At 32.5% G+C, this 21,082-nt stretch overlaps 2 protein-coding genes across 2 annotated transcripts; one reads left to right on the forward strand and one right to left on the reverse strand.

Annotated features, from left to right (window-relative positions):
- The first annotated feature begins 16,430 nt into the window (after positions 1-16,430).
- Positions 16,431-17,267, forward strand: LOC130725377 (putative F-box protein At1g67623). The gene has a single exon (XM_057576614.1). It carries the CDS (start codon positions 16,431-16,433, stop codon positions 17,265-17,267), a length of 837 nt encoding a protein of 278 aa, XP_057432597.1.
- A 426-nt stretch (positions 17,268-17,693) lies between these two features.
- Positions 17,694-18,056, reverse strand: LOC130725378 (stigma-specific STIG1-like protein 1). Its single transcript, XM_057576615.1, has one exon. It carries the CDS (start codon positions 18,054-18,056, stop codon positions 17,694-17,696), a length of 363 nt encoding a protein of 120 aa, XP_057432598.1.
- Positions 18,057-21,082: the final 3,026 nt, after the last annotated feature.

Consider the following 21,082-nt stretch of genomic DNA (forward strand, 5'->3'; position numbering starts at 1 on the left):
GGTGTTACAATATTGACTTGTGTGAGTATTGTAGATGGGATCATGAGTTAGAAGTTTTTTACCAATTATTCAATATTCATTAGTTTGTGTGAATTTTCTTTATAGATCCAATTTTATAATATAATGAATTATATCAAGAAGTGAGTTTTTTTGTATTATTAACTTTTTATAGCAAAAGTGAATTACTGCAATTGGCTTACATTCAACTTAGTCTCAGTCATATAAAGGTTTGTTTGGTATGCAGATAATAAAATAAGATAGTATCATATGCTTCAAGATAATCGTTTGGTTGCTTTAAAAACAAACATAATATTAACATAAATCATTGAAATTGGAGTACTATATATAGTTATTTATTTCATATATAAACAACCAATAACAAATTACAAGGAAATGATATTCATACAGAAAAATAGCAATTAATTTTATTTGATCGAATACACCAAATAAATTGATCAATTAATACTATAAATACATAGCAGAGAGATGACTGCTTAATTGGTCAGGGTATTGTCATCAAAGAATGTGAAGTTCAATCCTCTATGCATAGCTGCACATCCCAGAAACACATGAACCTCGGTTGTCACACTTGTTGCCACATCTCCCACAATGCTTCTCGTTGGTTCTAGGATTCACGCACTTACCTTGGCAACACATATTTGAAAATCCACATTTCTTCCCACACCTGCCACAGTTATATTCATCCGTGGAAAGGTTCACACATTTGTTCTTGCAGCAATCAGGGCCTACGCTGCTTTTAACATTGCAAATCTTGGGGTATTTGTCACATGTCAATGGGACCCCCCTCTAATATTTTTTAGAAAGGAACCTACTTGCTCCTCTAAGCATGTTCGGTTCTTCATCAAATTCTGAAGATGTTGCTGACAGCTGGGTTATGGACAAAGCCATTGCCAAAGATAGAACAAAGAGGGTGATCTTCAAGAACCTCATTTTTTTTATTTGGTATTTGTATTGGGAGAGGTAAGGAACTTAGAAGAGTGAATGTTAATTAAAAGATGAATGGTGAAGTACTTATAGCTAGAGAGGAAGAGGTTGGAGTTTGACCTCTTTGCATGCATGAGATGAGCTAGTATTCTACTTGTTTATTAGTGAGGTAGTCTAAACACGGCCTATTAATTCAAATCTGTATACCAAGCAAGTTAGGCTTATTAATTGGCACCAACTTCTAATTACAGGGTATTAGTTGAAAATAATGGTGGAGGGAAACCATTGCTAAACTATAAAGTTTGGTTTAGTTATAAGTTGATGATCAACGAAAGCTAGCTCGCATGTGAAGTCTTAAGGAAATTAAACCATCTAATCGTCTCAATACCATAGTCCACGAATTCCAGAAAACAGTTACAGAACCACCACGCCAAACTATTTGAATTTTGTCTCATATGTATACCATATAGGTGTTAAAAATAATATATAAAATTATTGTCAGTGTTATTTGTTTCTGTTCTATCCAATTGCTGTCGTTGGGCTATAGTTGCACGAGGATAATTATATCTTCACACCTCAAAACACACCTCACTTTTGAGGTGTGGAGAGGTGGAAAAAGAGAGAGATAGGAAGAAAGGAGAGAGAAAGTAAAGATGTGATATGTGATTTGATTGATAAAGAAGAGAGAAATAAATAGAATGGAGGTGGAAAAAAAGTGGAGAGGTGTGTGTATATCATAACTCGTTGCAGGAGGGTCGTTTTTTTCCTGTTTTGCCGTGTTTCTTGTGTCTGCCTATTGCTATAGGTGTTAAAAATAATATATAAAATTGTTGTCAGTGTTATTTGTTTCTGTTCTATCCAATTGCTGTCGTTGGGCTATAGTTGTAGGAGGGTCGTTTTTTTCCTGTTTTGCCCTGTTTCTTGTGTCTGCCTATTGCAGTGTTTCTTCCCTGTCTGGGTTTTCTTTTTTCCTTTTGTTTTACCTCTTGTACATGAATTGAAGTACTCATAGTACTTTTTATAATACAAATTTTGCTTACTAAAAAAATATAGGTCTTAAAATAAATATATAAAATTGTTCATGCTTACCTTACCGAATAACTTAATTTTTTTGTTTAATGGGTTGTTTGACATGGTCTAGAGTTCAATCATTATGGTCTTCAATTCTAAAAAAAATTGAATATCAAAACATAGTAGGTAAATTAATGCATTGTTCACACATTAAATCCAAACAAACTCTTGCGTGAGAGAGGAAATTAAATTAAAAATAATAATAATATAAATTATTTGACTTAATTTTTTTATATATTAAACTAAAAATATAAATTATATTTAAGATAATATTGTATTATCAATTTATGTTTCAAGTTTAGATAAGAAAAATTATGTGCATTGCACGTGCCGGTTAATAATAGATGCGTAACGTTTTTTGAGTATACTAGTGCGATAACCCGTGCGCTGCACGGAATTTTATGTGAGATTTTTTTAATAAATAAAATAGTTTTCATATATTTGTAATTTTTAAATTATAAATAAGTCAATCGTGTATAAGTCAACCGTATAATAATATATGAAGAGAAAAATGGAATAAATAAATGAAATTGTGTTGTATACATCAAACATTTCCAAAAACTTCCTTAAACACTACATTAACAATACTGATATGTTGTTTGCCCGACTCATCCAATATACAAAGTTTAAGACCATTTCTTGAGTGAGAGAGAGAGAGAGAGAGAGAGAGCTACATATAACTGACCATGAGTGAAGACAGACCTCGAAAGGAAGAGCTCAACCTGAGATAGTGTTTGTCCTTGACTTTTGTTTATGGTCATCACAAAGCATACTGCAATTGGAAACTGTCTTCTTCTGAATTTAATTTGAAATTTGGAATTAGAAGGAACCAAGCCCATTCTTGAAATATGCACTTTTTCATTAGCATTTGTTCCCTTGATAATAGTTGCACCAATAACACGTCCACCAAGTTCATCCACAATTAACTCGGTTCCATTGCATAAACCTGCTGCTTGGTCTATATTTCTCAAAAGCATGATTGAAGTACCAACATTCAATAATAATTTATGGTTTGGGCCTGAACTTTTAGTGTCGTTCAAAAATTCTGTGGTAAACCACTCACCTCGGATTTCAGAATCCTCATTAAATCGCAAGGCATAGTCGGAGCTCAGATATTCATGTTCTAGTGCAGCTATTATGTCAAACCTGTAAGTGTTTATCATTTTAACAACCTCTAGTGTAGGGGCCAATATTGCTCTATCATGAAAGAAGTGCGGGTCTTTCATTTTGTGCGTAAGGTCAGGATATGTATATTTAATCAATTCCATTAATGGGTCAAGACTAATTGGGATGAGCAGATCTGGCAGGATTTGAACGTCATACTCTCCTGCTCCGGAATCAGGATGATCGCCATTTCCAATTTTAAGAATCCAATCTGCAAACTCTTTGATTTTTTTTGCTTCATCAATCGTCTTAGCTGCGGTTAGCTGCATGTGCTTAGACAATTTCATGACTTTGCAATGCTTCCACAATGATGAAGAGTTTACAGTAGCTTCCACAACTTCCTGACGGCTTCCTCCTGACTGATATTGAAGACGGTGTAGACGACTGTGTTATTATTTGATTAACACGAATTGCTTTCTCTTCGAGTCTTGAGAAAAAAATACATATTAGTAACTTATGCTACTTTAAAGTATAAAATGAAAGAAGCGCATGACACCAAAATAAGGGAAAACTGACCTTCTCCTGTAATCATGTATATGTTCATCATCTTCATTGATAATCAATTCAGTGCCATCAAATGCATTTGATATGCCTTTTACATCTGAAGAAATTTCGACATGAGAACAGGATGTATGATAATCAATCACATTATAAATGAAGGGATTATTAAATTACCAAAATAAGACTTCCTTTTGCACAGTATGATGATAACCAGATGGTTTGGATCATCATTTTCAAGGTATTCAAGCAATGTGGTGGCATAATGATTCCACAAAGTACATACTATTTGATTTTTCCTACATGTAAGTGGTTTATATGTTAAATTAAACACTTTTATATAACTACAAACATTGTTGAATAGAGATCCACTTACTCCAAATCTTCTAGGACTACATCTATACGCTTTAGGGTTCCTCCTTCCTTGTCCTTCTCCTTTGATTCATCCTTCTGCAGGTCATGTCCTATAACATCTAAATTTAAAGATAAAAAAATAAGAATTGATAAGTTATTTTCATGTGTAAATTAAGATCATCGGATAAATATTAAAAAAAAAACTAAATACGAAGCAATGAGTTTCAAGTTAGTTGGCAGCTAATATCTGTGCTGCTTCTTGCAGCTTAGTGTCCTAATTTTTACATCCTCTTTGAAGCATTGTATCTGTCCATGTGCTTTTTATTTGGCAGAAGAAAGGTTATTGTTCTAGTGCAGTTAGGAGGCACTTATCCTATTCTATGAGCTTTTCTAATTCTTCTCCTCTCACGGGTTATTATTATTTACTCTTTCTGCATCATTGGAGACCACGATATTGGCTCTCTACAGTGCAACGTGTAGATTTAATAGGTTGGTATGGATTCCTATAATTTAAAAATTAAATGGATTTTGATGTACCCCTCTTTGTTTGTTCTTCATATTCCTATATCCTAGAAATTAACTCATAACTTGTCATCAAGATATAAATATTAATGTGTGTGGGTCAAACTGCATTGCAAGCATTTCCATAGCAAAATTTAAAAATTGAGAATGCAATTTAAGTCAGTTAGAAGGTAACAATGAGAAGAGTGATTAAATCAATGAGAAGAGTGATTAAATCAATATGCGTGAGGAAGTCATTTTTTATGAAATTCAATTGATCTTTAGCTTATTAATGATTAAAAAAGTTTATCTAACAGCTTCAAATGATCTTTAGCTTATTACAAATTACAATCATATTCTTCTTCTCAAAAGAAGACGAAGAGTAGAATAATTCAAAAGTGATAAATTGAAGAAGACACGTGGAACATGGAACTGAGCGATAAATTAGACATCATAAGTGAGACATAGTAATGCAGTGAGAATGTACCAATGCATTTGCGTCCACTTTTCCAAATAGATGACCATTTTTGAAATCTTTCATCAGCTGATTCACTTTCATCTTAAAAATGCGAACTAAAATATATGGACACTCATTTGGCCAAGATCCTCTTGACTCAACAAACAATTTGATTTCTGGTCAATTGGTATTGCATGTCATAGTTATGAACAAATTTGGGTATCCAAATCTCTTGCAAATTGCTGTCATAGTGTCTTGACAATATTTGAACATGTATCGCGTGCTTCCCATATATGAAGCTGGCAATATGATGCGCTTTCCAGTTGCTGCAGCTTCGGTCTAGCCCCTAGAGAACGCTTCATGTAATCTATAATAAACCTCAGATCTGATCTTAATTTGATTATATCTCACCTAATTTAACCGTTGAGATTCTGTCATGAAATATGCATCAACGATAAATTATTGAAAGAGTCGTCCAGTGCGGACTACACTGGTATATTCAATGCATCTATCCTGAATACGAAAAACAACAAAGCCTTTAAGAGTAACCGTGTGTCTTTTGTTATATTGATCCTCCACGACAGGTTCCTTGTACGGGAGTCTGCTTGATAGTCATATTCTCCATATGGAAATAACAAAGGATAATGCAGGGGGGTGTAAGAAACATGATTCTCGTACAACCTTGTGAATATACCTGTAATGTCCTGTACAACAACATGTTGTTCGCAGTCTAAATTATTAAAGTCTCTCACAATCAAAACAGTCACTGTATTAACACCAAGAAATTGTATAATTTTGATCTAATTTTTGTAGGGTACGAAACGAACCTAACATGATGCAATCTGTTTAATGTCTCGTTAAGAGTATCGTAGATATACAGCTCCCAATCTTGTGGTAATTTTGTCCACTCAAAATGAATTGCAGAGGTCCCCCACCATCATTTCATGGAGACTCAACTTTACCACCCATTGACGTAAAAGAAAATAGATTGTTGTATGCTCTTATATTTTCTTTGAAGTGTATAGACATTGGATCGACTCCAGTCATTAGACTAAACAATAAATCAGGTGGTCTTTGCAAGAAAGGTAGTTGCACTTTTCATTTTAAGTAGCATAATGAAAACTCCGAATTTGGAGTATTTTTAGATTTCTCACTTGTTTCCTCATACTACATCGTTGCAAAACAGAAGGAACACTCATGTCCTGGCTCACTAAAGTTCAACAGTACTAACTAATAATGATGTTGTAAATCAAAAACTAATATTTATTTAATTCACAAAAATTTATATGCTCATCATATCCATTTTAAAACCAATCTAATATTAATTATATTTTAAAAAAATTATATACTAATAAAATTCAAATTTTAAAATCTAAAATTCATATTCTCCCCCTTCTATAGCTTGACATATTTTCAACTAAGAATCCTTGATTGGCTAGAAAAATAATTAATGTGCTATTATTTCCTATTTATTTTTAATTACTATTTTCAAATTTCATATACATGAGTGGAGAGAAATTCAATATTATGTTTCATGTGAAATTTAAATTTCTCAAAAGGTATTGACTTAAAAAAAAAACTGTATAATTTCAAAATTATTGGAACCTGGTAACTGATTTCAAAATTTTAATTTATTTTTTCTTTGAATTTTTTCTTTAAAAATTATTAATGATTAATTTTATAAATAATTTCGAATTTGAATAATTTTACATTAATTAATATGATCTTCCAAACCTGTCTAGTTGACTAATTTTGCATTAAGTATTATTAAATTGAATTTTTTTTTGAAATAATGAGATTCTTAATCAATTAAATTCAGACTAAAAATAACGTGCATAACTTTTCATATAATTATAACATATTAAAACATGTTATTTATAACCTATTAATTAAAAAAAATGCTATTTATGACCTATTAATTATTCAAATTCGAAATCCACTTAATTAGTTAATAATATTTTAATGTTTTTGAAAAATTTGGAGTGGTTGAAAATAATACTTAGTTAAATTAATCTTTACTTTTTTAGTTTTTAAAAGTATTACTATGTTTTACGCTTGAAGTGTTAAAAAAAACTAAAAAAAAAATTCCTAGCTTTAAAATAAAAACTTTTATTTTGAGTTAATAATATTTTACATTTTTTTGGAAAATTTTGGAGTAAACAAAAATATTAATGTATTCAATGCGATTATAAATAGTATAAACCTCAAAATTAATGGGCTAGAAAGAATTCGAAGAAATTAGATTAATTAATTGAATATGGTCAAAATTTATGTTTTCCTCTTGTAAAAAAAAAACCTCAAAATTAACAGGTTAGAATTTTTCTTTTGAAGGAATGAGTTTTTTTTGTTTTAGAGGAAAAATGAATGACTTAGAAAGTGACATGAGCATAAATTTCTAGAAAATGAGGTAAGTCAAATATGAAGAGTGAGATTTCAAAACATAAATTAAGAAATGAAGAATAGAGGCACCCGAAGTAAAAGCAAGTCTGATTGCCGCGGGACAAAGAAATCATAGAGGAGAATAAGACTGCAAAAACTCAACGAAATTCAAAAAGAAAGGTTAAAATGCATGAAACAAAAAAGCAGTTGAATACAAAGGTACCTAGAAGAAAAAACACTCGTGGTGTATGCCAATATAGTTGAGAATAATTCAATATATAGTGTGTAAGTGAACCAAAATGAATAGGATAATAAGGCATAATTTTGAAATTTAGGGATTTGAATGGGGATTGAGAATTTTGAGTCAATGATTTACTTTTTTAATTTATTGAGTCATCAAATTGGATCAATGAAAAGTCATCAATATGGACCAATCAAAAACATACAGTTGAAAAATCGTTTTAACAACCAATAGAAGAAAAACATGTGGCATTTAAGTTGCATCAAACAAAGTTTAAGAAATGTGTTAGTCTAGAAAAAGTCCAACTTTAATTCCTCACCAATTGTGATTATTTTGAACGGATACCAATGGGGTCCTTCAGATTCATTTCCCACACAAAACATATTGTTGCAGCTTTCTGCGTAGAATATCTTTGCTTCGCACGCAAAGCTTTAAGAAATGGCCCATTGTCCGATTGCCCCATTCTCTTTACACCAATATTGGTACAATGACTTGACCTTCCTGCAATTCCCTGCAAGAAAGAAAGAGAGATTATAAATAGATCTAGCAAAAAGTTTTTGGGAAATAAAAAATGAAAGAAAGAGCACATAAAATCTATGATGAATAACAAATAAGCAGTAAATATATCCACACCGCAAAAAATAACTCCTTTAAACTTAGCAATTCAATATAAAGAAATGAACCAAATACATTTTAGTAATACATCTCAATATGATAAACTAAACCATGAAATCCTCATGGTTTCTGAAACCATAAAAACTAAAACACAGAAGAAGAGGTTTTCTCAAAGGTAATGGGTATTGTGTTGGTGGTTGAATTGTTATGATAATGTCAATTTATACTACTTTGATTACGTAAAGGCGGGATTAATTGAAACAAAAAGTTTAAATTTTTTCAATCAAAAACACACTGATTTCGTTAGCTATTTTCCATATTTAACAATGCTACATATTATTGTTGTTGACTTTTAGTAATAAAACCATTTTCTTTACATAAAAAAAAAGTTAAACAGGTAAAACTTGTAAACGCGTGGAAAAAAAATGGACCACTGTGTTATATTTTCAATTTTATTCAATGTTATTAATGTGCCATTAAAGATTATTGTAATCACATATGTAATTGATTCAAATTTTAAACCAATATTAATAATTATTTTGTAAACAATGAGGCCTTGAAAGAAATTTCCACAATCACGTAAATCTTGCATTGATTCAAATTCTGAAATTAAGGGGGGATCAACATAACAATGATTTCGTAAAAAAAAAAAATCTGAAAATGTAACGGTTAATAAATTTTTGTTTTTTACTATGAAAAATTAAATGTAATATAGCATGATTAACGGTTAAATTGTGGACCATTCTAAAAAATTCCATATTTGTGATTTTCATTAATGCATACATCAAAAAATTATGAATTTACTTATTTAATGATTAATGTTGTAATTAATGTCGACCAATAAAAAATTAAGGAGTTGGACCAATGAAAAATGGACATGTGGAAAATCAAGTAAAACAACCAATAAAAACATGACATGTGAAAATTATAAAGCACCATGACTCACTTTGGTGGATGAGCTTTATATATTATTAAGATTAAGATTAATAAAAATTAAAAATTAATGAATGGACTTGAAGAAAAAAAAAGGAGATTTTGAACGGAAATGAGAAAATGTAGGATTGCAAGCTTTATTTTCAAAAAATGTATGGAAATTTTTAAATCAGCAGCATCTGAATGTAATATTATGGATCGTGCAATCAAAATGTCATTTATTTTTTGATTCAAATATTTATTTATTGATTGATTGCTTTATTTATGTATTAATTAATTTCGACCAATCAAAATTTAAGGATTTGGACCAATCAGCGAATGCCATGTGGAAATTCATTGAAACCAACCAATAGAGATGTGACATGTGGAAATTGGAAAGCATTATGGCCCACTTTGGTGGATGGGCTTTATATATTATTAAGATTTGGAAACAAATATATATATATATATATATATATATTTTTAATTTTAAATTAGTTTTCACGTAGAATAAAGTAATTATATAAATAATATAGAATAAATTATATATAATGGAAAATCATGAATCTCATGATATGATTTTAAAAATTTTACATTTAAAATTAGCATAAATGACTTAAGGAAAAAATATATATACATTAATATCTAAAATTAATGCACTGAAATAAGTTTTTATATTTTTAAATTTTAAATTCGCATCAAAAGATTTTCAAATTTTACTTAATGTGTAGTACATAAACTATTGTTCGTCAAAAAAAATTTTAAGAAAAAATGTAGAATAATTTAGACATAATGGAAAATAAAAAATATTTTTTGAAACTGGAAAATCATAAATCTCATTATATGATTTTAATATTTAAATTTAGAATCTAATTATTTAGTAAAAATATACATTATAGTATCTAAAGTAATGCACTACATGAAATATTAATTTTTTTACTTTAAATTACCATTTAATGATTTATAAAGTTTAATATTTTACCTTTTTTACTTAATATAGAATAAATAAATTTTATAAATATTTTAGAATAAATAAGGCATAATTGAAAATCATTAATATCATGATATGATTTAAAATTTCAAATTAGTATCTAATTAATTAATTAATTAATTAAAAATAATAAAATATACACTAATATATAAATTTTTCAATTGATGGAATTGTAAAATTTATTATTTTAAATTAATATTGATTTTAAAATATTAATATTTTAAGGTGTTTACTTAATGTAGAATAAAGAATGGTTAGACGACGGGAGCTTATTAAACATGAAGCATAATCTTAGCAAAGTCAAATAAATATACTCCTTATTGCTTATCAAATATATATATATACACTCTCATTTAAACTAATTATTTTTCTTTCATTAAGTTTTTTCTAAGGGGGTTTTCCTAATAAGGTTTTAATGAGATATATTTTTAAAAGCTTAGCTTTCAAGGGGGTCTCTCAAGTGTAATTGAGATGTAATTTTCTATGTTGTTCTTAGCTTTTCATGCTATTTTTCTCCTTATATTGGGTTGAAGTACCATTTGTACTTCTCTTTAATATATTGCTTAGCTTATAAAAAAATTAAAACTAATTATTCTTATCATTATTCCCTTCCAAATATTGGAATTCAACCGTTGGAATGAAGCTAGAAAATTACTATGTATTAATGGTGTTTTATTATATTTCAAACATAGAAAAATATCCGTGGCATGCATGACTATTATTTATACCTCTTGTAACAACTTGATATAGTCATGGAAATAATTTAAATTGGTTTGTTTTTATAATAAGTTTGTTCTGTCTTTCCATTTCTATTCCCTTCAAAATATTGGAATTCACTAGTTGGAATATTTACGCTGAAAAATTACTATGTATTAATGGTGTTTTATTATATTCTAAACAATGAAAAATATCCGTTGGCATAACTATACACAAGAGGTGTTTCAAAAAAATAAAACTATCTAAGAGGTATAAATAATAGCCATACTGGAAAATTATGAAGGAATATTGGAAAATTATGAAGGAATGTAATAAAGCACCCATAATACTTCAGCTCGATCGCTCCCATTTTTCAAATAGTAATTACTAATAAAGCACCAATAATACCATATAACCATCTTCCTTTTCAGCTCGACCGCTTCCATTTTCTGCTGCTTTGCAAACGTTCCTCCTTACGGTTTTTCTGTATAAATAATAAGACATTCTACTTAAAACAGCCAGCAAAAGAGAGAAAACCTGTGAAAAGTTTGTCAAGGTGTATTCTCTGTGTTCTTTAGTGTATTTTGAAGCTCAGGTATAATTCTAACTAAGCCTTATGTTTTTTTTTTTTATAGGCAATTATAATTATATTGAAGAGAAGTACAAGGGGTACTTCAACCCAATACAAAAAAGAAAATGAAGCAAAAGAACGAGATGAGAACATGTACAAAGACAAAGACCCTACTAGTGTTATGGCTACCCACCCACTACCTCCTTGAAAAAAGGCTTTACAAAAGGGGCCTCATTAAAACCTTACTAGGATAAAACCATCATGGGAAAACTTAGTAAGGAAAAAGAGTACCCAATTTATAAAGCCAATGAGAAATTTCCAAGAAGGTTTACAAAGAGATAAATAATCCCACACTAAAACCCACCCCTAAAACCAAATGCCAGACCTTCCAGGAGCTAATTCTTCATCAAGTAAAATCCTTATTGGAAGAATGCAACGAAATCTATGAAACAATTAGGCTCCCACATGCTATACACAAAGTAGAACAGATCACTCAATCAAAGATAGCATTGAGCACTAAATCAATTCCTCCTTTATTTGGCAAAATTATGCAGCAAATACACTGGTTGTCCAACCCTCAAACGACAAGCACTCTGAATGAACTTTTCTAAGCCAAAGATCCAACTCTGCTCAACCAAAATCAGCACTAGTACAGGCACATAAGCTCCAAGTCCCCAAGATCCTTGCCAACCTCACCCTCCATCGTGACTATCAATCCAACCAGAGCCAAATCAGAAGTTAATTACTTAAATACCTCAAACAAAGAAATTTTCCAATACCATAAATCAACAGAAACAATTAAAAGAACCCTGCAACATCCAGCCCCCTATCAAATAAAAACTCACAGCCACAACAATCACAAACCCGCATCAAACTTGAGAAATACAGGACCCAGGGTCAGATTTCCATTCAAACATGGAACAACGAAATTCCCTTTCAAAAGCAGAAATCCAGCTCCAGGCACGCCATTGAATCAACTCAAATACCTGTTCTAAATCCGCATTATCATTTTTGAATACTACATTATTACGAGTTAACCAAATAGACCATACCACCGCTGCCCAGATTGCATTCCAGCACCGTTTCTGTTTCTTTTTCCATCTATTCAGTGAGTGTTGTAGTAAGTGTACCCTGCAATCATCTGGTAAAACAGTTTCAAAACCCAGCCATCTATATATTCTACACCACACATAGTAAGAAAACGGACAAGTAAATAAAAGGTGGTTCATTGACTCCACTGAATCTCTGCAAAAGATACACTTCAAGTCCTCATTATCAAAAGTGATTCCCCTCCGCACCAAATTACTTTTGGTTTGTAATCTATCCCACATAGCTCTCCATACAAAAGTCTTAATATTAGCTGGCACAAACATTCTCCAAATATGCTTAAAGGTAGGTTCAGGAGATAGATTCCAAAAACCTTTAATAAAGGCATAGGCCGAACGCACAAGATACCCATCATCAGGATTATCAAGCCACAGCAATTTATCTGCCACCCCTTGTCTAAGATTAACCTGATTTAGCTTTGTCAGAAGCCCCTGCAACATGTTGTTCTCCCTTCCTCTGAGTTGGCGACGCCAGGACAGCTTCCAAGACCACGAATTACCCTCCCAACTCCCCATTTCCCCAATATACGCATGACTCTGAATTGATAAATAAAATAATCTGCTGTATGCATTCCTCAGAGTCTCATTTCCGATCCATTTCTCTGTCCAAAACTTCACCTCATTCCCGTCTCCCACCCTCCTACTCATAGCTACCTCAAACCAGCCATCACCTGTAGGATCAAGACATGATCTACAAATATCCTGCCACCAGATAGAGTGACCAGCACCTTGAGGACTACCAAAATTTTCAAACAAGTCTGGATATTTAACCTTGATAACCCTAGCCCACAAACTCTGTCCTTCCTTCATTAATCTCCATCTCCACTTCCCAAGTAATGCCAAATTGAACGCATTCCAATCTTTAATCCCTAGACCCTCTAGCTCCTTTGGTTTGCATACTCCATCCCAGTTCATCCAAGCTATTTTCCTCTGATGTTCATCCTCACCACCCCATAAGAAATTACACATAATCTTACGGCACTCTTTCATAATACCCGACGACATTTTAAAAAAGGATAAATAAAACAATGGGATAGAAGAAAGAGTACTGTTAATTAAACAGATTCTACCTCCGAATGACAAATTCTTCCTCCGCCAAATAGACAACCTACTTCTCAGCTTAACCAGAATCGGGTCCCAAAAATGTAGTCTTCGTGGGTTACCTCCCACCTGTATACCAAGGTACAAGAATGGCATATTCATGATCCTGCAATTAAGGATAGCTGCTAATATCCTCTCCTCTCTGCAATCCACTGCTACTGTCACCAGACTGCTTTTGTGAAAATTAACGCTTAATCCCGAAGCAAGTTCAAAACACCTTAGAATACTCTTTAGAGTAAAGGCGTTCTGTCTAGTAGCCTCTCCAAGAAACAGAGTATCATCTGCATATTGTAAATTTTTTGTGTCAACTTCATTTTTTGATTGTTGTTTGATGTCGATGAATTGGACCTGAATCTGTGCTTGTTGGGAGGAAATGCTCTTGCTACTCTTATGTTGTCACTTAGTAATTTTCATTTCTTGTTGTTTATACTGGGTTATAGCATCCTTGTCCTGTCTTATACACATGTTTTGCCTTAAAAAAAAAGGCTTAATCAAGTTTTTGGTCCCTACCCTTTGTCATAAATATGACTTTAGTCCCTCGTCGGAACAAAGGTGGGGATTGGTCCCCAGTTTTTGTAAAATAGTTGGCTTTGGTCCTTCCGGCCGGTTGGATCAACGGCTGAGCTCCGCCAGCTGATGTGACCTTGCCACGTAAATTAATGAGGTCCAGGTGTTTTTTTTTTCATTTAAAATAAAATAAAATTAAAACACAACTAATTACTCACTAATTATCTTCCTTCTTAATTAATTCAAAAAAAAAACTCATCTATCTTCTGATCAACATCTTCTTAATCATCTTCTTCAACCTAGATTTTTCTAGTTTCAAAAAAAGAATCAGATTTTTCAAAAACACAAAAAACCCAGATTCTCCTAACTGTACCCAGTAACCCCATACATATCTTAACCTTATTCCCAGCCTCTTCTTCCTCCTCCTCCTCTACCAGAACTCAAAATCCATCAAAATTTCAAGGAAAAAATAAAATGCAGACACAGCTGCTGCCAAAACCAGAAGAAACCAACCCACCCATAAACAAACACAAACCAGCAAATAGCACCATTAAACCAACCCCCAAAGTAAACAAACCAACAACCAACGTGATTTATAAACCCCACCACTGACCAGATCACATGACACCCACTTTAAAGACTTATAAAACTCATTCCACCTAACAGTAGGCTCGCAACAAGGCACCAAACACATGACAGCAATCAAAAACCAAAAGAAACCAATTTATGCAGCAACCTTCCGCCTCAGTCTGCAGCAATTACAGAAAATAATGCAATATGAATTCAAGGCCTCAAGAAGCACACTCTAAACCCTAGCTTCCCTTTCATCTTCTTCCTCCTCCTCCAGATCTTGCCCCCTTTTCTCCACCCACCGCAACCCATATCCACCACACCCATAATCCCCACCCACCATGGTCATCGAAACTCCCACCCCCAAAACCCATAACCCCAACCCACCGCTACCATACCCACACTGCAGATATGAAAGAAAAAAGAACGACGACGAACCTAGAAACACCACCAAGCTGAGGCAGATCGAAACCCAGGGGGAGAGGGGGGAGGTTGAACGAAGATGGGGAGGATGTTGATGATGGTGAAAGATGATGATGATGAGAGATGTGTGGATGAATCCAGAAGATGAACAATGATTTTTTTTTAATTAAATGAAGGATTTAATTAAGGGTTTTAATTAAATTTTTTTTTAGAATTTAAATGAAAAAAAAGCCACTGGACTTCATTATTTGACGTGGCAATGGCCACATCAGCTGGTGGAGCTCCGGCGTTGACCCAACCGGCCGGAATGACCAAAGCCAACTATTTTGCAAAAAACTGGGGACCAATCCCTACCTTTGCTCCGGCGAGGGATTAAAGTCATATTTATGACAAATGGTAGGGACAAAAAACTGGATTAAGCCTAAAAAAAACTTCATCTTTTGATTTGGGGTGTTAAGTTCGGCAAATCAGAGGCTGTAAAAAAACTTAGTATTAAATTCTATTAATCGTAAAAAACAGAGGTGTTTCACGTGAGGCATGATCAACTTGAACACTAACACTTTGTTTGGTAGGATAGAAAGAGATAGAGAAGAGAGAGTAGAGAAGAGAGAAGTTGAGTAGAGAGAAATATGTGAGAAATAGAGTAGATTTATTGGGTTGTTTGGTATGGTAGAGATAAAGAAGAGAGATATGAGAAAGATAGTAGAGAGTAGTAGTAAATTACAATTTTATCCAAGTAGAAAAACTAAACAGTTGAAAATCTATGTACAAACATGGAAAAAAAGAGCAAAAGTTAAGTTCCGTACAATCTCTCTTCATTTTGAGAAGAGTTGAAAAAGCACGCGGGGCCCACATAAACTCTTCTCTCTCCCCCCTCTCCTCCCTTCACCAAACACATGTTCATCCCCCATCCTCCCTCTAACTCTCTCTATCTTATCTCTCTCTATTTAAAGTCCCCTCCACCAAACAAAGCGTAACTGCAATGCTAGCATAATTGCAATTATTCATCTGTGTCCTTTGTCAAGTTATTAAGTTTATATGATTCTTCCACATGCTTAATTTTTTTTTCTTCACTTCTTTATATATTTAAACATTATTTGTACTACTTTAGTTGTATTCTAAGGTTCGAGAAACTAGAGTTAAGTAGTGTTTTGTTGTTAAACTAAATTAAACTACCGAATTCTAATTTTTGAAACCTTAGATTACATACTAGAGAAACTAGAATGTGGTAGCTTTAAATCAAGCTTTATAAGAATTTTATGTATTGTTTGAAGGCTTAGTTTAACGATATAAAGATTTTCACTAAATTGCTTTATTTTCTCGCAGATATGGCTAAAGCGAGAGGTGACAGTTTTGCAGGTCGTTCTGCACCACGCGTTCCACCTACTGGATCCGCTCCTAGAGCACATGTAGCTGCTCATGTCGAGCACCCACCACAAAACACTTATTCAAGATTAGTAAAGAGGGCAAGGAGTAAGAGACGCCGCACTTGTTATAAAGGTCTCTGCTCCACTGCTGCCATAACAACACTTTCAAGAGACTTATTAATAGAGGTGGTTGCAATCGTGGCCTCACGCTCCTTCATCGACCTTCACACCATCAAAATGCGTTCTAAAGATTTTCTTGACGCTGCTGAAGATAGCTACGTTTGGCGTAGAGTTTCTTTGGACACATTCCCGTTAATCCAGTGGATTCCCAATGACAAAACGCTATCGTTCTTAAACCGTTGCAAGGAGTATGAAAACATGGAAAGCTTGTATAGAGAAGGGTTGTTGAAATATTTTGGTTATCCAAATGGAAATATTGATGGTCTTGGGATCTTGAAGGAAGCCGCTCAAAAGGGTCACAAGGAAGCAAAATATGTGTGTGGTATGATTTCATTAAGCTCTGAAGACGATGATTTGAGAAAACAAGGACTTGAGCATATGCATTTTTTGAGGATGTCCAAGTGTGTCCTAAGCTCCAGAAACAAAGTGAAAAAGTTATTGGGCTCTATGTGGAAAAATAATGGAATGCTCAGGCGCAATCAAAGCCCTCTCTGTAACTCCAAGAGCACATGTAAAGGGTGGAGAGTGAAAACAGGTCGGGAGGAATTAATAGATGATGATGACGATGATGTTGATGATATTGGCTTATGTGAGTATTGTAGATGGGATCATGAGTGAGAAGTTTTTTACCGATTGTTCAATATTCACTAGTTTGTGTGAATTTTCGCCAATTATAATATAATGAATCATATCGAAAAGTGAGTTTTTTTTTTTTGTAATATCAACTTTTTGTGGAAAAAGTGAATTATCACTTTGAAGTTTGGCTTACAGACGACTTAATCGATGTGTTTTAAAAAGAAACATAATATTAACATAAATCATAGAAATTGTATATAGTTATTTATTTATTTCATATATAAACAACCAATAACCAATTACAAGGAAATGATATTCATACAGAAAAATAGTAATCAATTTTTTTTAAATACACCAAATAAATACACTTCAATTAATACTATAGATACGTAGCAGAGAGGTGACTGCTTTATTGGCCAGGGTATGATCATACTATAGCTCTTGATCCAAAGACTGAAATTCAATCCTCTATGCATAGCTGCACATCCCATAAACACATGAACCTCGGTTGTCACACTTGTTGCCACATCTCCCACAATGCTTCTCGTTGGTTCTAGGATTCACGCACTTACCTTGGCAGCACATCTTTGAAAACCCACATTTCTTCCCACACCTCCCACAGTTATATTCATCCGTGGAAAGGTTCACACATTTGTTCTTGCAGCAATCAGGGCCTGCGCTGCCTTTAACATTGCAAATCTTGGGGTATTTGTCACATGTCAATGGCTCCCCCCTCTGATATTTCTGAGTAAGGAACCTACTTGCTCCTCGAAGCATGTTCGGTTCTTCACTTTCTAAAGATGTTGCTGACAGGGTGATGGCCAAAGCCATGATCAGCAAGGACCGAAGAACGATCTTGGAGAACTTCATTTTGTATTTGTATTGGGAGGTAAAAGAATTAGAATGAAGTAATGGAATGGATGTTTTAATTTGAATTTGAAGGATATGCATGGTGAAGTAGTATTTATATAGAGATGAAGAGGTTCGAGTTTGGCCTCTTTGCAATATTGATTACATGCATATGAGCTAGCAAGCTAGTATTCTACGTATTTATTAGTGGGGTAGTCTAAATAAACGGCCAATTAATTCAAATGTGTATACCAGCCAAGTTAGGCTTATTAATTGGCAACACCTTAAACTATAATGTACTTAAGTACATGCTAATCAGTTGAAAACAATGGTGGAGGCCAGGGAAGCTAGCTAGGTTGCCTGTGAAGTCTTAAGGAGACAAAGTAATCGTTTCTATACAGCCTACGAATTCCAGAAAACGGTTACAGAACCATCACGCCAAACTTTACAGCCTTATAGTTTGACTTTTGTCTCATATAGTACTATATGGGAATTTGACTTCGTATTTCTTCAATAAATATTAGTCAAAAAAATTACTTGGACATCATGGATATTCTTTGTTAGAGAAATAAAATGTGGAATTTCACCGCATAGTAGATAGATATGTGCATTATCTACTATTTAAGCCCAAGTGAGCTTTTATGTGAGGGGGCGTGTAGAAACATATAATAAAATCATTCATGTGGTCTTACCCAATAGCTTAAGTTTTTGGGATAATTAATCCCTTGACATGGTATCAGAGCTTCAATGACCATGTATAGAGTTCGATCATTGCCGCCTTCAATTCTTCTAATAAAAAGTTGATTTTAAGCACATAATAGTTGAGTTTGTGCATCTATCCACGCTCGAGACTCAAAGGAATATTATGTGAGCAAACATATTAAAGAAAAAATATAAAACTATATTCATTTGTTCCTTTACCTAATAGATATTAAGTTTTTAGAATAATTAATTAGTTATTTCATATTCATTTCTTTTATAAGCCAAATTAACATTAAAAGGCACAAGGGTGCCACTCATATACAATGAGAAATCAGTTATAAAGAAAGAACAAGCAGAAGCAAAGATTACATTCAGAAGAAAGAAAAACAAAACAGGGGATAGTGAAACAGAGTAGAAAACAGGACCAGATAACAGCAAAGAAAAGAAATTATCAGGACCCTTGTCTATATGCCTCTAAGGGCCCGTTTGGTGGTCAGGATAGGATATGATAGGATATGATATGTGAATAGGATATCAACAGGATAGGATAAGAGCAGGATAGACTCTTATCATATCCTGTGTTTGAGGTGCACATGATAAGAACAGGATATGATAAGGAAAAATGTATCAGATTTATATTTGAATAAAAAATACATTTAAAATTGATCATTCTATTAAATTTAATTTCTTTACATTTTCGTGAATGAGTCTATATTTTAAAATAAATAAAATTATTTTAAATTTTATTAATTAGCCTATTTTATTGTTTTGAAGATGCCCTATATGTTAAATAAAATTATGCAGTTAACCGATTGGTTTTCACTTAGTTGTGACACGTGATAATTAACAATAAAAGTTAACTAAATTAAGAATATTATTATTTCAAAAGTACTTTATATTTGAATTATAAATTATTATATAAGTAGATAAGTAGTTTTAAATAATAGGAGATGAAAATAAAAAATTAATCTATTACTATTAAAAAATCAATATTTGTAATCAATGTTTTTCACTTAGTTGTGACACGTGATAAACAATAAAAATTAACTAAATTAAAAATATTATTATTTCAAAAATACTTTATATTTAAATTATTATATAAGTAGATAAATAATTTTTAGATAATAGGATATGAAAATATTAAATTAATCTATTATTATTAATAAATCAATATTTGTAAGTGAGTAGTCTATTTTACTATTTATGAATAATAATTTTATTTATTTTTATTTTAGTTAAATTAATATTTTTATATTTATTAATTAATATTATTATAAATTATAAATTATATAATATTAAAATAAATTAATTTGGAGTTAGGATACTGAAAAAAAATATATAACTGGTATCCTATCCTGCTCTATCCTAGCCCCCCCCTCAGGATAACTTTTACACATGATTGACAGGATAGGATAGGAGACAGGATAGTGTTATCATATCCTGCTGGCGCAACAAACAACATATAACAACAGGATATGATTATTATCCTGTCTTATCCTATCCTGTCATGGTCACCAAACGGGCCCTAAAAGTTAACGTGTCTAGAATATTTTTCTTTAATGCAAGTAGGCATTATAGAGACATAAGACTTTGTCAAGATGACTTTTGCCTTGACAGGAATTTTTTTTTTCTTAGTATTAGTTATCCACCAATTAGGCATTCATATTTTGTACCCCATAAATTAAAACCAAAAAATCCTATAAAGATGTTGATTTGTTGACTAGTTGTATTGGTCAGAGGGAAGGATTATTAATGGCAGTGCCGTTGTAACGGATTTACCAGTTTATTCCGGGAAAGAATGCGTGTCCTTGATACTTTAATCACATACGTTACTCAAGGACAGAGCTATGACATTTGCTCACTAATAATGCGTGTCCTTGATACTTTAAGTAGACATTTCACATTTCGCTTCCAACTTCTCTACATATTTAGAACTAAGTTTATACTTGTAAAGAAGCCTAATTTTACCATAGAATTAGACCATTCCACTAGCACACTATATATTTGTAACTTTCAAGTTCATACGATTACCTAATAAGTTTGCTGAACCTCCATTTCTTCTCCCTATAAATAGCTGCGAAGTGATCCATTTTATCTCCATCAAAACCATTCATATTTTTTCACTTCTTCTCCATTCAACTCTACGCCTTTAATTAGCCTACTTAGCTTGATTCAACTTAATTTCTATCTAGTGATCTCTCCACAAAATGAAGTCCCTTCACATCCTCTTCATTCTGATGACCATGCTAATGGCTTTGGTCATTGCTGATTCAGAAACACCACACAAAGAATCACAATTCTTCAGT

This window comes from Lotus japonicus, chromosome 6 (genome assembly GCF_012489685.1).
Source record: "Lotus japonicus ecotype B-129 chromosome 6, LjGifu_v1.2".
Lineage (NCBI taxonomy): Eukaryota > Viridiplantae > Streptophyta > Magnoliopsida > Fabales > Fabaceae > Lotus > Lotus japonicus.